The 15,393-nt window shown below is 44.0% G+C and overlaps 1 protein-coding gene across 5 annotated transcripts in view; it reads left to right on the top strand.

Moving 5' to 3' along the window:
* flna (filamin A, alpha (actin binding protein 280)) overlaps positions 1 to 15,393 on the top strand; it is a 43,871-nt gene that overhangs the window by 1,093 nt on the left and 27,385 nt on the right. For 4 of the 5 annotated variants that reach the window (XM_013276911.3, XM_005458765.4, XM_005458766.4 and 1 more), the window contains exons 1-2: positions 7,465 to 7,622; positions 8,379 to 8,840. In XM_013276911.3, coding sequence (XP_013132365.1) covers positions 8,471 to 8,840 — 370 coding nt within the window. In that variant the 5' untranslated portion in view covers positions 7,465 to 7,622; positions 8,379 to 8,470. Of the gene's footprint in view, positions 1 to 7,464; positions 7,623 to 8,378; positions 8,841 to 15,393 lie in introns of those variants that run through there. The other variant, XM_013276909.3, reaches the window with a different exon arrangement.

Below are 15,393 nucleotides of genomic sequence, written 5' to 3'. Positions count from 1 at the left end.
TTTGTCAGTCACTTCACTTGGTAATAATCATAGTAAAGCTTCAGTTTCATTGAGTGCCTACACCTGAATGCACATTTTTGCAACATGTTTTGGTTCTTATGGTCAGCAGCTTCTCAAAGCGTGGCCAGATGGTAGGAAAGCTTTCACGCAGCTCCCATGTTCAAGGACAGAATGGCCTTCTTTCCCCTAATTTATCCACATTTAATAACCATACAAGCAAGGCAGCATTTCTCTTGAATTTCAGCTGTTCTGTTCTTGACATCATTTGCAGCTTAAACTTTAACAGCATTAACACATGCCACTGGAAGACTGAGAGGCTTACATCTATGTATCAGTACTTCACAATTTATATTTTGTGATGAACCAAACAGAACGCCCTGATCCAAGTCTGTCCAGTTTACAGTGGGCAGTATCCTTTCACTTAGCAGTTGCAAGAACTAACTGTTGCCTATAGACATGTTATATACAGTTATGTAAACACAAACGAGTTATTTTCAGTTCATGGCAGAGTGTAGGAGAAAGTCTAAGGAAGCTTCAGTCCAGACAGAGTCATGTCCACTTCACCAGTAAGGCTTCCAAAAAAAGAAAAGTGCTGTCATGATGGTTGTTTGGTGATGAGACTGCAGGACTTGAATTCGCCTCTTTTGTTCTCAGACTAAATGTAACCAGTTTTTTTAAAGCTTTTCTGGCAGGTGATTTTATGGTGAGGTCATAACATTCCTACTGAGCTTTCATCTTTCGTGGGGCGACTGTGGCTCAAGAGTTGGGCGTTTGCCTTGTAATCGGAAGGTTGCCGGTTCGATCCCCGGCTTGGACAGTCTCGGTCGTTGTGTCCTTAGGTGGCTGTGGCTACAATGTAGCTTCCCATCACCAGTGGGTGACTGGATATGTAAAGTGCTTTAGGGTCCTCAGGGACTAAAAAAGCGCTATACAAATACAGGCCATTTACCATTTCATCTAAAGTGCTGTGGATAACTGTGGGCTTCCTGTGCTCTACCACAAAGTCAGAGCTTCTCAGCTGACTTGAGACACATCACTTTTAAATGTTTTTACTGGTTACTAATTGTCACATACAAATGAAAATCAAACCCCCGATTCATCGATTACACCAGCAGGTTACGATTAAAATCACTAGTGTTGTTATGTATCTCTACAGCAAATTTAAAAGTTTAGCTTTTGTCATGTGCAGTGTTGGTCAAGTTACTTGAAAAAAGTAATCCTGTTACTTTACTGATTACTTATTTTCAAAAGTAATTAATTACTTAGTTAGTTACTTTTTAAAAACACAATTTACAACCTGAACAGGTGATAAAGCGATAGATCTTTCAGCCCAGTTCTACTTTTTCTGCATAATCCATCATACAAAATGTAATCAAATGGAAAAGTCTCTTTTTAAAACTTGTTTTATTAGTTTTAATCTTTTAACTTTATGCATCAAGCAAAAATTAAATTATATGCAACATTCTCTGACTGGAAGAAATTTGTTTAACATTCAAACCTATTTTCTGCACATTCCAGCACATAAAATAAAATATTTTTTGTGTTTACACTCACTCTTTCAAATAGATGCGAGTAAAACACAGCAGAAAATAAATAAAGTCAAAGACTAGTTGCTCTATTTTCACCTGTAAAGCAGGACTGGGGTAGGCGGAGGTTTGCCCTGGTGCAAGTGTGCTGCAGCGGTCAGTTGAAGACTCCGCGAGTTTCTCTATAAAGTTCCCATTACAGTCGTAGCGCATTCGGCGCTTGCTTGGAAGTTTAGGGGTTTTTTCGCTGTAAAAAGAAGTTTTCTTCCCACGCACAACGGACACTCATGTTTTTGTCACTTTTTATGGAATCAAACTCAAAGTAAGGTCAGTACTTCCACGCTTTAAACGCTGCACGCTCATACTCTCTCCGCACTCGATATATTATCCATTGTTGATCTGCACACAGCTGTTGTCACGAACGTCGCACTCGCTTACGTCACTGTCATGAGACATTCTCGCAAAAAACTCACGGTTTTAGTAACGCAGTAACGCAGCGTTCCTAAGGGAAAGTAACGGTAATCTAATTACCGTTTTTGCAGTGGTAATCCCTTACATTACTCGTTACTTGAAAAAAGTAATCGGATTACAGTAACGCGTTTACCCATCGCTGGTCATGTGAATGTTTTGTAACAAACTCGAGGACATAATAAAACTTAAATTCCCTAAAACAGAAAAATGTATGCAGACTTGGTGTTTTTCATGCAGAAATATTATGGTGAGATATGACCTACAGTAAAAGTCTCGAGCCACCCCCACATTCCATTCGATTTTGTTTCTTGTCATCTTTTTAAAGTGGTCCTAAAGGGAGTACTTCTTAGAAGTTAGTCTGTGGGCATTGGCTGCTTTGTCCTTTATTTTCAGCCCAGTCCTTGTGCCTGACCTTTGCTAAGCCATTTCACTGTGACCTATGATTCAATCAAGCATAAAAAGGCAGCTAAGAATGAACCAGTGTGTGACAACACATAGTAACATTTTCATTTGTAATGCTGTTCATCTGTTAAACTATCTTTAGACACTGTAGCAGATCCAGGTAACAGAGTGTGGTCAGGAATCAAATGGTGTTTTTGAACTAACTCAGCATGATGTGGCCTTAAACAAAACAAAAAACGAGAGGAGGGTGAAAAAGTATCAGGCCTGAAAATCTACATACAGCAGATGAAAAGTATGTCATAGTCATATCGTTAAGAAAGGAAAAGATCCAGCAAAGAGCCGACACTGGACCGTAGATGGGTAGTTACTAAGAAGCCGTTCTTCAATAAGGGAAACGCCTCAAAAAGTTGAATTATGCTAAATTACACATGAACGTGACTAAAAATCATTGGAAACAGCTTTTATGAGATGATGACTACGATTTTGACTACTACAGTGAGTGTCTACAGACGTCTGTCCGACATGGTGGAGGCTCTGTCATGGTTTGGGACTAAGAGAAGAATGTCTGGCTCCTTACCATCAGATGTTGATCCATCATGCAATACCCTCTGGAAAACATCCGATTAGCAACAGCTTCATTTTTCATCCCAAACACACTGCCAACAAAGTAAAAGCCAAGCTGAACAGAAAAACACACAGTGTGGACTGGGCTCCAGACTTCAACATTATTGAAGAAACGTGGGGTCACCTTGAAAAGTGTTCAGTTTGTAAAGAAGACTTTGAAACGTCTTCCAAGAACCTAAGAAACTACTCCTAAATACTACTTAATGAAATCACAGAAGGCTTGAATAAGAGAGCTCAGACTGTGTTGAATAAATACATATGTTCGCTTTCAGATGTCTCAGTTAATTGCTGCACCTTTTTCCATTTTCCTAGCAAAATATATCCAGTGAGGGGCAGCTTAAGACTTCTGCACATCACTGTCTTTATATTGAATCAGCTTTCAGAAAATGTATCTATAGGTATCTATAGATACATTTGTTTTTGTTAAAAAAGTTGTTTAAAGGTAAAGATCTAATTAAATCCACTAGAATGAGAGCCATTAAGATACTTTCGAGGCTTATGACTTCCTCTTATGATTTACAAATGGATTCACCTGCATGCAGCCAAACATCAGGCAAACGTGGCACTACTCAGACTGACTGGATTTCTGTCTCTCTCTCTCATAAATATATATACTGTGAAGAGAAAAGAGGATGCTGGCGTGGTTCATCTGATGTAAACAACTCAATCTAACGCGTCCTTATTTGACATGTCTTGTCCTACTTTCACCTAACAAGTGCCACCGTTACCACACTGTCTACAGAAACTGGAGGGGAAAACCATAATTTAGGTGTAATCTCTGCTTCTGACTGGCTGTCTCCGCACTGTCTTGTATGTAATATGGCTGGCAGTGTTATCGCGTGCAGTGTTACATTTCCTGTGCGGAGTTTTGCTCTGCTCACGCTTGTGGCTGATTGGGTGGGGTAAGTGATGAGAAGCTGATGGTGTGACAGGCTGGTGCTATACAGCTATATAAGATTCACTGAAGTGGAGACTAAGTCGACACCTTTCTGAGGAATAGAGCTTATATTTGCATGAAGACACACACACACACACACACACACACACAGAGATATACCATGCCCCATAGACAGGTCGATAGATTTCACATTTGACTATTTGATGAAAAATACTACAAGCCATCCAAAGCTCTTCCCTCCTTCTCCATCTGTTCCATAAATCAATGGTGTTCATCTCTCAGGTCCTCTGCTTCAGTCTTACCTGACACAGACTCGTTGGAGGGACACTAGTACCCGTATCTTAGCACTCCAGCCTCTGGGTTTCGTCTCAGCCGATCCAGGGAATGAGGCATGTACTCCTGTTGTACTCACTGTGATCTTTGGCTGGAGGCCTCCTGCACAAGCAGGGAATACCAGTGCCACATTTAGTTCTGTAGCTCTCTGAAATCCTTTCTCAACACTGACGTGGTCAGGTTGTGTTTTTACAGCACTCATTCATGTTCTTACCTTATTGTCTTTGAGCTAAGATGCAGTCTAAACTGAGGTCCTGATGTGTGGGTAAGAAGCTGGAATGACACATTTTCAGTCTGTCTTGAAGCATTAGTCAGATTAACACTGATGCAGCTTTTGGGCACTTTAATGAAAATCTTGTTTGTAACAGTGACTAAGTGATTTTCTAATGAGATTTCTGCGGTGGTGCGCAAAGTCCTCAACAGCATCCAGCAAAGGACTCAGTGATGACGTCACAACGATCAGGATAAAAAGTGGATAGATCCAAAAAGCAGATAACTGGAACACTTCCAGGGCAGAGAAGTGTAGTACCATAATAAAATGCTAGGGGGAGACAAATGACAAGCGAGAGAGCTCAGTCTTGCCTCGGTGAGCTCTTGCCGTCCCCGCCCTGCTTGTTGTCTGTTGCCTGTTTATTTTCTAAATTCCTCTGGAACAATAGGCCTCTATATGTGCTGGATATTCTGCCAGCTTCCTCGGCTTTCACTTACTTCCAGGCAGAACTTCATTGAGCTCTCTGGCATGAACAAACCACAGATTACGCCTCTCCAAGCATCCATTCACTTCTTCTTTCTGGTACATTGTGTTTATTTGGCCTGTTTTCTGCTCTGCCGCTGTTGTTGGACATCTTCATTAAGCCTGTAAATTATTGTGAATATACAGTTTGAGCTGTAAAATGATGTGAATTACACAATTATACCAAAACGATCTAATTGTGTTTTTCGATTCTTTAAGTGACCACAGGACGATAGAAGCAAGCTGGTGCCACTCTGTGTGTGTTGCATTAACTCTTTTATTGGGGTGTTATTAAGTCTGGAGGCTCCGGGGTTGTTATGGGGGTGAAGAGCATTCTTGAGATTCTCCTTTGACCAGACACACACACACACACATCTACACAAAGGCCAAGCATTCTTGATGGCTGCCGGCCGCACTGTGGCTCCTGGCACTGAACTCCTTATTTAGTCAAAAAGTTGCAGAGTCACATCCAAGCCCATCTGTAGAGCTGCTGCTGGTGTGTTACTCACAGGAAAAAAGGAATTTAAAGGTCGGGGTACACAGATAACACTGATGTCCTGCTTAGAAGTCATAATCAGATGTCAGATACTACAAAGCAACAGAAACCACTGAGCTAGAAATCTGGCAGTTCATCAAACGTCCGGTTCAGTCCTGCTGGTTACACTTTGGAAATAGGTTGCTAACATGTCCGTGTCTTATTTATGTGCCTAAATAATGCAGCACTTACCTACTTGTGCATTATGAATGCTGCACATCAGCCTTTTGGCCACCACCATGATGCCTTTTGCTTTGAGGAGCCAAAAGTGGCCATATTTAAACTCACCTTTAAAGGGTAAAGTTCCCAACTAATAGTAACAAGCCTGTTTAGCAAGCTTCAACCACAAATTGTATGTGAAGGAGTGCACTAACAAAAACGTCTGACCACTACAGGATTTATTATTTGTCAGATAATTTCATTCAAAAACCACAGGAAGCACCCATCTGATGGCATAAAGCACAGAGCTTTCATGTTACAGCTTTAGAAGCATATTTGCATCAGACAGTGGACTGCCAAGTTATCAGCTGTGGTTAGTAAGATTGACAGTTGCATACATGAACTGCATCGCTGCAATGATGCAGGCATGCATAACTGCTGGTGAGGTGAAAAAAAGTGGAGCACCAACATTGTGAATCATCAGCAAAGTATATTTTTTCTTAGATGATCCCTTAAAAATGCTTAAAAAGACACCAAACCACATAGTCAACACATCCCATTCACAGATATCTGCCAGTGGCAGCACACCAGTGGATTACCCACGTCTGATTTATCACTTAAAAAAATGTAAATGGATCAAATCTACCCACTGCACAGTTGTTATGAAAGAAACTATCACTATAGAGACCAGAACTGGGTTTTGCACCAGGCTGTGATGGTGTTTATTTCTATTAGCAAATCAAGCCAACTGTGTGGAGGGACGAGCTTTTCGAGACTGTGCTCATTAGAGGAACAACAGTTTTGGCCATCAGCTTACTTCCTTAGCTCTGAAGGTCAAAGCAGTCACAGAGCAGCGTGCATGGAGCTGGTGATAAACTGTAAGCTTCTTTGGTGACCAGTATAGTACCTCGCCATGCCCGGCCTCTTTGTCAACCTTTTTAGAGCTGACAGCTGCTAACTGTTCACCTCAAAGCTTGCTTGATGCTTCTTTATAATATTGGCCGTCACAGTTTTTCGTAAACCTACAAAGAGCCATCAGCACGTGTCTCCAATGCAGAAGACAAAGTGATGAAAACAATCGATCCTGGCTGTTATCAGACTTCATCATTAGCGTATAGCCTACCATGTATTAGTGTAGAGCACATAGCTGATCTGTGATCAGGCTGTTGGGTCAGTACAGCTGGGATAAACAGAGTGCAGACTGGTCCACACAGTCCTGTCTTTAATGACGGGGCTGCACACACAGCACAGTGACGTCACAAACAGACGAAGGCAGAGGTTCACACTGTGCGCTCGAATGCACAAATAAGCACACTGTCCATGCTTGCACAAAAAAGGAAGGTTGAACAACACTGAATGCATTCCAACGCACACAAACAAACAACTGCGAGTCCCCGATCTGCTTATCCTTCCAGATATCTTAAATATTTACTTCGCCTGGGACCCCGAGCACAAGATGAGCTCATATCCTCACAGGGACCGTGAACATGGGCCCTTCGTCTCAGTAGGTCTGCTGGAATATCTGATTGTCGAGCTCTGAAAACAGCCCCTCTGCTTCTGTAGCCACAGCATGGCATTAGGGATAAAGGTCATGGGGGAGAGGGCTTTATGTCCTCGAAGGAAATACTTGTGGGTATTTGTAAAAACTGAATTAAGATGACAATATTAAGAGTTTTAACTTTATGGCACCATTAAGTTTCATTTTTAGAAAACTTAGAAGACGTCCACAGAAAAACACAGAAGGAAACAACGGCTGAGGCTGAGCAGGTGAAATCAATCAGACTGTGATGAGGGCAGGTGAAAGACGGGAGCAGGTAAAACCCACAGGACGAACTAACGGTGTGCAAACTGTCACATAGTCCCACAGTGGGACGATAGGATTCCCAGGATAAGGACAGTCTTTGACAAATACACATGAAGACCATTACAAAGACCACAGAGGTAATTTCACTGCTTTCTGATTTCCAGTGAAATCACACAGTTCATACAACAATGCTGGCACGTTGTGGCCTGATGGTTATGATCATTGGTGTTTGCCACATGTCCTGGGTGTCGCCAGCACTGTCCATTAGTTTGGGGACAGTTTGCTTTAATGTCCCCATGACTGTTAGCTTCAGACAGGAGCCTGTTTACAAAGGTGCATCAGCGGAGGATAAACCGAACAATGACTCGACGGTGTGTTAAAGTAAACCCGAGGGCTGAACACAATGAAGACCCCAACTCTCAGATTATGCGTACTTCTGACTTGTGGCGCTGCAGCCTGAGGTCTCCTGCCCGGAGCACTTTCTCTGGACACCGCTGACTGTCTTTATTAAAAATGGCTAAATGTCCAAACACAGAGCAGCTGTTCTGACTGCAGTGAGTTAAACTCGGTGGTAAAATTAGCGAGATGCTTTTTTTGCTGTTAAACATGGCGTAAAGTTAGAATTTGAACACGTTTCAGGTTTCTTACAGCTCAACCGCCCCGACACGGGACATTGGGTTTTCCTTAGCTGGGCCAGGCGTAAGTTTGGGACACAGTCTAGCGGGGCTAAATGCCACTCTTCTTATTTGTTTCCCCCTTTTTTCCTTATTGTGACACGGATAATGGAGCTGACTCGTCCCTTTCCGTTCACAGCCGCCTACTTTCTATGCGAAACTTGTGTCTCCAGGCTGTCAGTAACTGTTCACTCCTCTTTTTCTTTTCTCCACAAACAGACGAGCTAGAAAGGGAAGACTGAGAAGACTCCACCCAGGGCGAAGGAAAAAAAGAGAAGCCAGCGAACCAGGAGACAGCCGAGACCATAAAAATGAGTGGTTCCCACCCCCGGCTCCACCAGAGCGCCGCGCCCGCTCCAAACGCTCTCTCCGCGGACAAGGACGCAGAAATGCCCGCAACAGAGAAAGACCTGGCCGAGGATGCGCCGTGGAAGAAGATACAGCAGAACACCTTCACCCGCTGGTGTAACGAACACCTGAAATGCGTCAACAAGAGGATCGGCAACCTGCAGACGGATCTCAGCGACGGGCTGCGGCTCATCGGGCTCCTGGAGGTCCTGTCTCAGAAGAAAATGTTCCGAAAGTACAACCAGAGGCCCACCTTTCGCCAGATGCAGCTGGAGAACGTGTCGGTGGCTCTGGAGTTCCTGGACAAGGAAAACATCAAGCTGGTGTCCATAGGTGAGTGTGTGTGAGTGCCAGGACGAGTGATTGATCCAGCTTTACTCCAACAGGTTTACTCAGGTGGCTTCTGCTCCCTCCTGCGCTGCAGTCTGTGGGGAAATGTTTGCTGTTCCTAAAGAAGTGGTCACATTTGATTGCACTGTAGTTAATTGTGGTCATTTTAAGAGCAGAAGCGTTTAAACGCGCACCAGGATTTCTGAAAGGATTCTCAGTGAGGCAGCGGGCGTTTCCCTCGGGTGACCGGGGGCGCAGGGCTTTTGTCTCGGGCTGTTCAGATTTGAGGCAGATTGTTTTGGGAGGAGGGGGTCTGACTGTGCTGTGGGGTCAGTGGGTGGGGTGTCTTTCAGCCGCCTGAGCCGGCCTGTCAGAGCCACGCTCTGTGGGCCTGTCCCAGACCTACTGTGTGTGTTGATGTGGTGGAGAGAGCTCGGGCTGATTCTGGACTGCAGCAGACATGAAGTTTGAATTGGCTCTGCCTACATGCAGCTGCATGCCTGCTCACTGCGCTGCTGATGTTCTGCTTTCTCATATTTCTCCCAGAACAGTACAGATGTCACACAGCTCTGATGAGTCCTCGCTACAGTTCATTATTCAGGGTCTGTAAGAACAAATAAAATGCCGCCTCATCACCTGGAGTAAAGACCGAGTCTGTAACTGTCTTATCTACAGAGTCTGTGGGTGGAAATGTGTGACAGCTCTGTGACTCAGACATGAGTGGGTCCTTGTCATCTCTGGTGTCTGGCTCACTTGGTTTCCATGAACACGCTCCTGCCTCCAGCTGCTCTGCAGGGGAGACGATGCCCTGCTGGATCCAAAGGGTGGCTCTAAATTTGGGAGGCGCTGCTGCAGACATTGCGGTTGACAACTTAAAGTACACATCTGATACCACCTTCACACATTTCACCCTCATTTTCTCGATACATGCCAGCAGATTGTTTTAATGAAAACAGTACTTTGCTGGTATTTAGGGCGAAGCACGAGGCTCCAGTGTTCCTCCTGCTGACTCACACTCATCCTTAGCTGCTCCTTTGACTCATTTAATCTGAAGATGAGAGAGGAGCCTGCTTTTCTTTTACTTCCTCCTTTCATTGCAGAAAGTGGACACACCCAGGCAGCAAGGCTCACCACAAATTGCCAAACTGACATCTCTTCACAGCGTGATGCACACGCTCTCTCCTTCTCTGTGCTCTGGGCTTTTTTTTTTTGTTGTTGTTCTTTGCCCAGTTTGGTTTTCAGCATATTTTCTCTCTGATTACTTATCAGGTTTCCTTTCATCTTGCATCTTGATGGCCACACCTCTTTCATTTCTCATTTCACTTGTCTTTTTCTTGTTTACTGAAAATTCAACAGTTTCCAGTGGATCCAATTCATCTGGAGTTCACTCGTTAAATGCTTATTAGTTCTACCCAGAAAGCAGCCAGGAAGCTGGACAAATAACAGCTGTGTGTGTTGTGGAGTAGTCCATCCAACCCCAGAGACGCAGGTGTCCACAATGTTTCTTATTTTACACCTGAGGAAAAGGCAAACGCGTCCTCACTGAAGTCAGACGTTCAGTATTTGTGCATCTTGCTCAGTCCAAGAATAAAAACTAGAATAGCTCTGAGTGATTAACAGTTATCTCGTACACAGCCTCGGTGTGGCTCTGTCTGAAATCACGGCTCCTCCCCCTTTAAGCCCACTTTGTTCTTATTGGCTGTCCTTGTCCACAGTCTTATTTTGGGCTACTGTGCTTGCTTGAGAATTTCATGTGTGAGATTCTGTCTTTTTCACTTGGGCTTCACTCTGCTCTCAATACAAAGAGCGAACGTCAGCACAAACTCCTGTTCTCGTACACGCCCTCACAAAGCCTCTGAGAAGTATTACAGGGATTTAATGTAGTTCAGGCTACAAATAAGAGACGGGATAATCATTTTGTGACAGCAGAACTATTTTACTCGGTACTTTGGTATTTTCTGACAGCTGATATTTTCAGCATCAGGCAGGAATTTTTCATCACATGTAAATATTTTAATCCCCCAGCATGTCAGTCAGCAGGTAGTAAAGACAAACACTGTGCTGTAACCATCAGTGGACTTCTGTTCTGTCAAATCTCATTTTTCATGCCAGATGTTTAACTCTGACACAAAGTGAAGGAATGATAGTTGCCACTTCCAAACCAGCAGAAGAAACTGTCACTGTTTCTACACTCTGCTTTCTGAACCCTCACACCTCTCTAAAGATTGGATGTCACCTTTGAGCACACTGGGAAGGAAAGAGGCAGACTGTAAAATAAATGAAGTGGGCGACTTTAGAGACACTGGAACGAATGTTGCTGGTTTAAAGGCAGAGGCTCAGTGGATGGGCTGCAGGAGATGGATCTGGAGAAGGATGACCACTGACCGGTACTCAGCTCTGTTACAAAGGGCTCCCCTTCACCGGCTGGGCCAGGCTGTTTGGCAAACGCTCCTCTTACAGACACTTGATGTTCTACTTTGCACAGGAAATGCAACACTGGGACCAGCAGCGTATCAGCTTTGCTTAGGCTGATGTTTTTCTTTTTTCCCTTTAGGCTAACTTTACTAAAAGGTTAAAAAATCAATTTAGCAGAATCTCCCACAGAGATGCTGTGTGTCTTTTAATCCATTCCCAGATTTATTAACCAATATTCATATTGGCCAAATGGACTTATTACGCATCTTTGGCTGTAAAGTTTAAAAAATCATCACTTTTTAGGAACAATGTAAATATTCTGAATAAGGTAGTGTGAAGCAAAGATGGTCAGTTCTGGTTTGTGTTCAGACATCAGCAGGTTGTGACCATGACACTTTAAACATCCCTGTAAAACTTGTCTTCTGATCTTTGCCGAACCACTTTGAGTTTTGTCTCTAGGACAAACCAAAGGAGTCGCTTTCACTTACACAGAACTTGTAAAATGGACCTGCTGACAGTAAATCCACAGTAGATAAATGGTTAAAGGTTAATATGTGAGCTCATTTTTTTTCAGACTCTTCCTGCCAAACCTTGTTTGCTCCTTCAGCTGTAAACGTGGTCCTCTTGCATGTGTCCTTAGCATCTCTCGTGTTCCTGCACAGTGCTAAAGTTGTCGTGCTGCACGGCTCGGCCAGCGTGGTATCCAGCCACAGTGACATTCTTCTCCCATTCCTACATTTCCACACAGTCCAGACTTCACTGTAACCAGGCTTCAGCCTAACGGGTAATCTCTCTGACAAAGCCCCACATGATCTGGCAGCAGCAGACACATGACTACTGATGAATCCAAAGACCTAACATGGGTTCAGTCACAGAGGCTGCCAGCAGCAGGCAGTGATGTTAGCAGTGATCCAACAGCACGTCTCATGTAGTCGTTTAGTTTGCTGTGACTATAGAACATTTTACAAGCATCTTCTGTATAAATCTTTAGTTTTGAGGAAATTCCTGTTGCATCGATGTGCAAAGACGGCGTAAGTGATTGTTCCCCTGCCCTCATCACACCCATGTTTGTACAAGCTTCATCCTATTTGTGTGTCTGAGTGAAATAGAGCTTTAACAAACATTAGCTGTTCAGCAGATTAGGACTTGTTGTCCTCATCAAATATTCCCCTGCTTGTGCAGAGGTTCATTCTCCGTCATAATCATGTCAACAGCATCTCGGCTCCAGCCCGGCAGCCAAACCCAGATTTGAAACCCTCCTTTGCATGAACTTGACTGAGCCTGTGCAGAAAATGCAGAAACGGTGCATCAGTGAATGTTGTGCCAAGCTCTTCCAGATATGGTGTGGAATCATCTTCATAAATGGCAGCTTCCTTGTCTTTAGGGGGAGTGGAGGTGAGCAGGTTGAGACAGACGCCTGTGTGGTAATAGCCAGCTGCTGCCTCCTGTGATCCCAGGACGATGAAGCATTTTAGGAAGTTTGTCACAAGTGTACAGTGCTGCTTGGACGTGTTCCTTAGATGGTTGGGAAACGTCAAAGCACACAAAGATGTTTTAGTTATTGCTGTATACAACAAATATGTGATTTTGCACAATCAAAAGTTTCATACTGTCAAACATCAACTTCCCTCTGCCATGTTTCTACTTTTGCAAGCGTGGCACCATGCCTCTACAAGTAACCCAAGGAAATGGATGCTAATGGAAGCCAGTGTTGTTGATCTCTGACATTAGCCTAAGAGATGGTGTTTAGAGCCATGTGATGGAGATGAATAGGTTTCCTTGGTTAAAGTCAGATTCTCCTGGCTGGTGCTGCCTGCAGTGACACCTGAGCTGCTAGATGGCGCAAACTGGCACATTCACAATCTTATTGCTCATTAGCCCAAAAAAAAGCTACACTGATGCTTGTTGCAGTATCAGTTATCAGCTTGGTGGAAAACTATTTGAAACTTGGACCACGTTAATTAGCAGAATCCAGCGAGCATAGTGGGTTCCTCTTTGAAGTTGAACGTTCCTAAGCTAATCCCAAAACCCGGAGAACTCCTGTTTTGGTCATAACATGAGTGCTGCACAGGTCCACTGGGAACGCTCGCTCACCAGTTTAACCTGCTGTGTTCGGATGTTATAATCTTAAATGTAATCTTTTATTTCAGAAACATGATGATGAGGGAAAGGAGAGCCTTTGGTGATGAGGGCAGAGAGGAATGCAGGTCGGGGTGAGATAAGCTCTTAGCCACTCAGTTAGGTCAAAATGGATCACTTCCTGCCAGCTCATTATCATTAGCACAACTTCCTGTCTGCACAGGCGGAGGGGGTTGGTCATGTGGATCCTGGAATTAGCAGAGTGTGTGTTCCCATTCAGTCCAGAGGTATTCTGGCTATTCCATTACATCATATTTGGAAAACTGCCACAACTCCCCATGCCTCATGTTCAAACTCAACAAGCACTTTTTTTCAGCACATATTTAAACTGCACATGAACAGCAGACACATTCTTCTTCATAGATAATGTTCATAAACTGGCTCTTATGTTACTGTTCTTGTCATAAGATTTTACATACAGACGAGCTTCTGGAGGGAATAATCAGTGACTTCCAAACTGAAGTTTAATAGTACTTCTCAGCTGTTTCCAGGAAACATGGTACCCATGTCCTCCCTCACCTCCTGATCATCCTTTTCTTTGTCCAAGGCCATTTTCTGTGCTTGCTTCACTCAGATGAACACGTCCCATCCTCAGTGGGAGCTGCTGTCAGTGCAGCCTTTTAAAAATGTCCCATACAGCACTTTTACTCCCCCACCTTTTTTCTTTCTTTTAGACCTCCGCCCCTTCTGCCTCTTTCCTTCCCTCTCCGTCCTCCCTCCTCCCCTCCCTGTCTGTAACCAGAGCCCAGGGAATTGGGGGTGGTGGGGGGGGCCCTGCCAAATCCAGTGTGCTTCTGCCCTTTTAAGGCTAAAAAACCAGGAGGAACTTTTTTTTTTTTTTTTTTTCCAGTTTAGGGAGTGCAGAGGAGAGCTGAGGGGAGGGAGGATGACTGGAAGGAGTAGAAAGAAAGAGGAGGAAGTGTAGTAGCTCCAGTGTGGCTTGGTGCAGTCAGAGGAAGAAGTGGGAGGGAAAGAAAAGAGCTGCAGGTCACAGATTTCAGCATTTGGAGGTTTTAGACTGAACTCAGTATAACATTAGATGGCATATCTCGTGTGTGGAGCTGTATGAAATGTGATATTTCCTTTTATTATCCACACCCACCCAACATGTGTTCAGTATGTGCAGCATGTTTTACTAATATCTTTACCTTTAGCATATCGGTATATGTGGCCAGCATGAACACATACAGCAAATGACTCTTTATGTTTTTATTTGTAAGATTTATTATAAATGTCTGACTGCAGTGTGACGTTCTCAGCAGCTGTTCTGTGGTTAATCTGGAGCCGTGGAACAGAGGAAACAAACCTTCACTAAACTGAGTTTCAAGTCTTTGTGAATCAACATAAGGCCCATTTTGTAAATGATGGTCCCATTAGTTTCTCAGTGGGGCTTCAACACTAATCTTTTTATTTTTCCTCATATGTATGTTACACATGCACGTATGGTCAGTTGGTCATGTGACATGTTATGAATTTCATTAAAATTCCTTTCCACATGATGTGAGCTGGAGATGATATTATGAGAGCTCATGACAGCCATGCTACAGTTACACTTCATCATTATTGTGTAAGGATAACATGGACGGGGAAGGGAGAGGCCTCGGGACTGCTGCTTGTTCTTCCGTCTACAAGCTCTCAGGACTAATCGGCTCCAGATGTTGCTGTACAGTCTGAACCGTGCAGAGCGCTCTCCCTCCCCGTGGTCTCGTTGCTGAGACCAGGTCAGGGTACAGGTCACGGGTTGTGATGATGTCATGTAATGCCACAGGAGGGCTGTGGAGGGGCTGTCACAGTAACGACCAGCCATACCAATGAATCATGGGAGTTTTAGGGGTAAAAGGACCACAGACACTCCATACGGTAGCCTCCGTGGTACACACACAAACTTGTTCCGGGGGGTGTATGAGTCAGCAGAGGGGGGAGTCTGTGGCAGCATGTGTCCATATATGGGCTCCGTCAGGCTTGGTGAGCTGTGCTCTGCTGGGAATGCTGGCAGATTCCT

The sequence above is a fragment of the Oreochromis niloticus genome, linkage group LG20 (assembly GCF_001858045.2).
Source record: "Oreochromis niloticus isolate F11D_XX linkage group LG20, O_niloticus_UMD_NMBU, whole genome shotgun sequence".
Taxonomy (NCBI): Eukaryota; Metazoa; Chordata; class Actinopteri; order Cichliformes; family Cichlidae; genus Oreochromis; species Oreochromis niloticus.
This window is presented reverse-complemented; position numbering and strand designations above follow the sequence as displayed.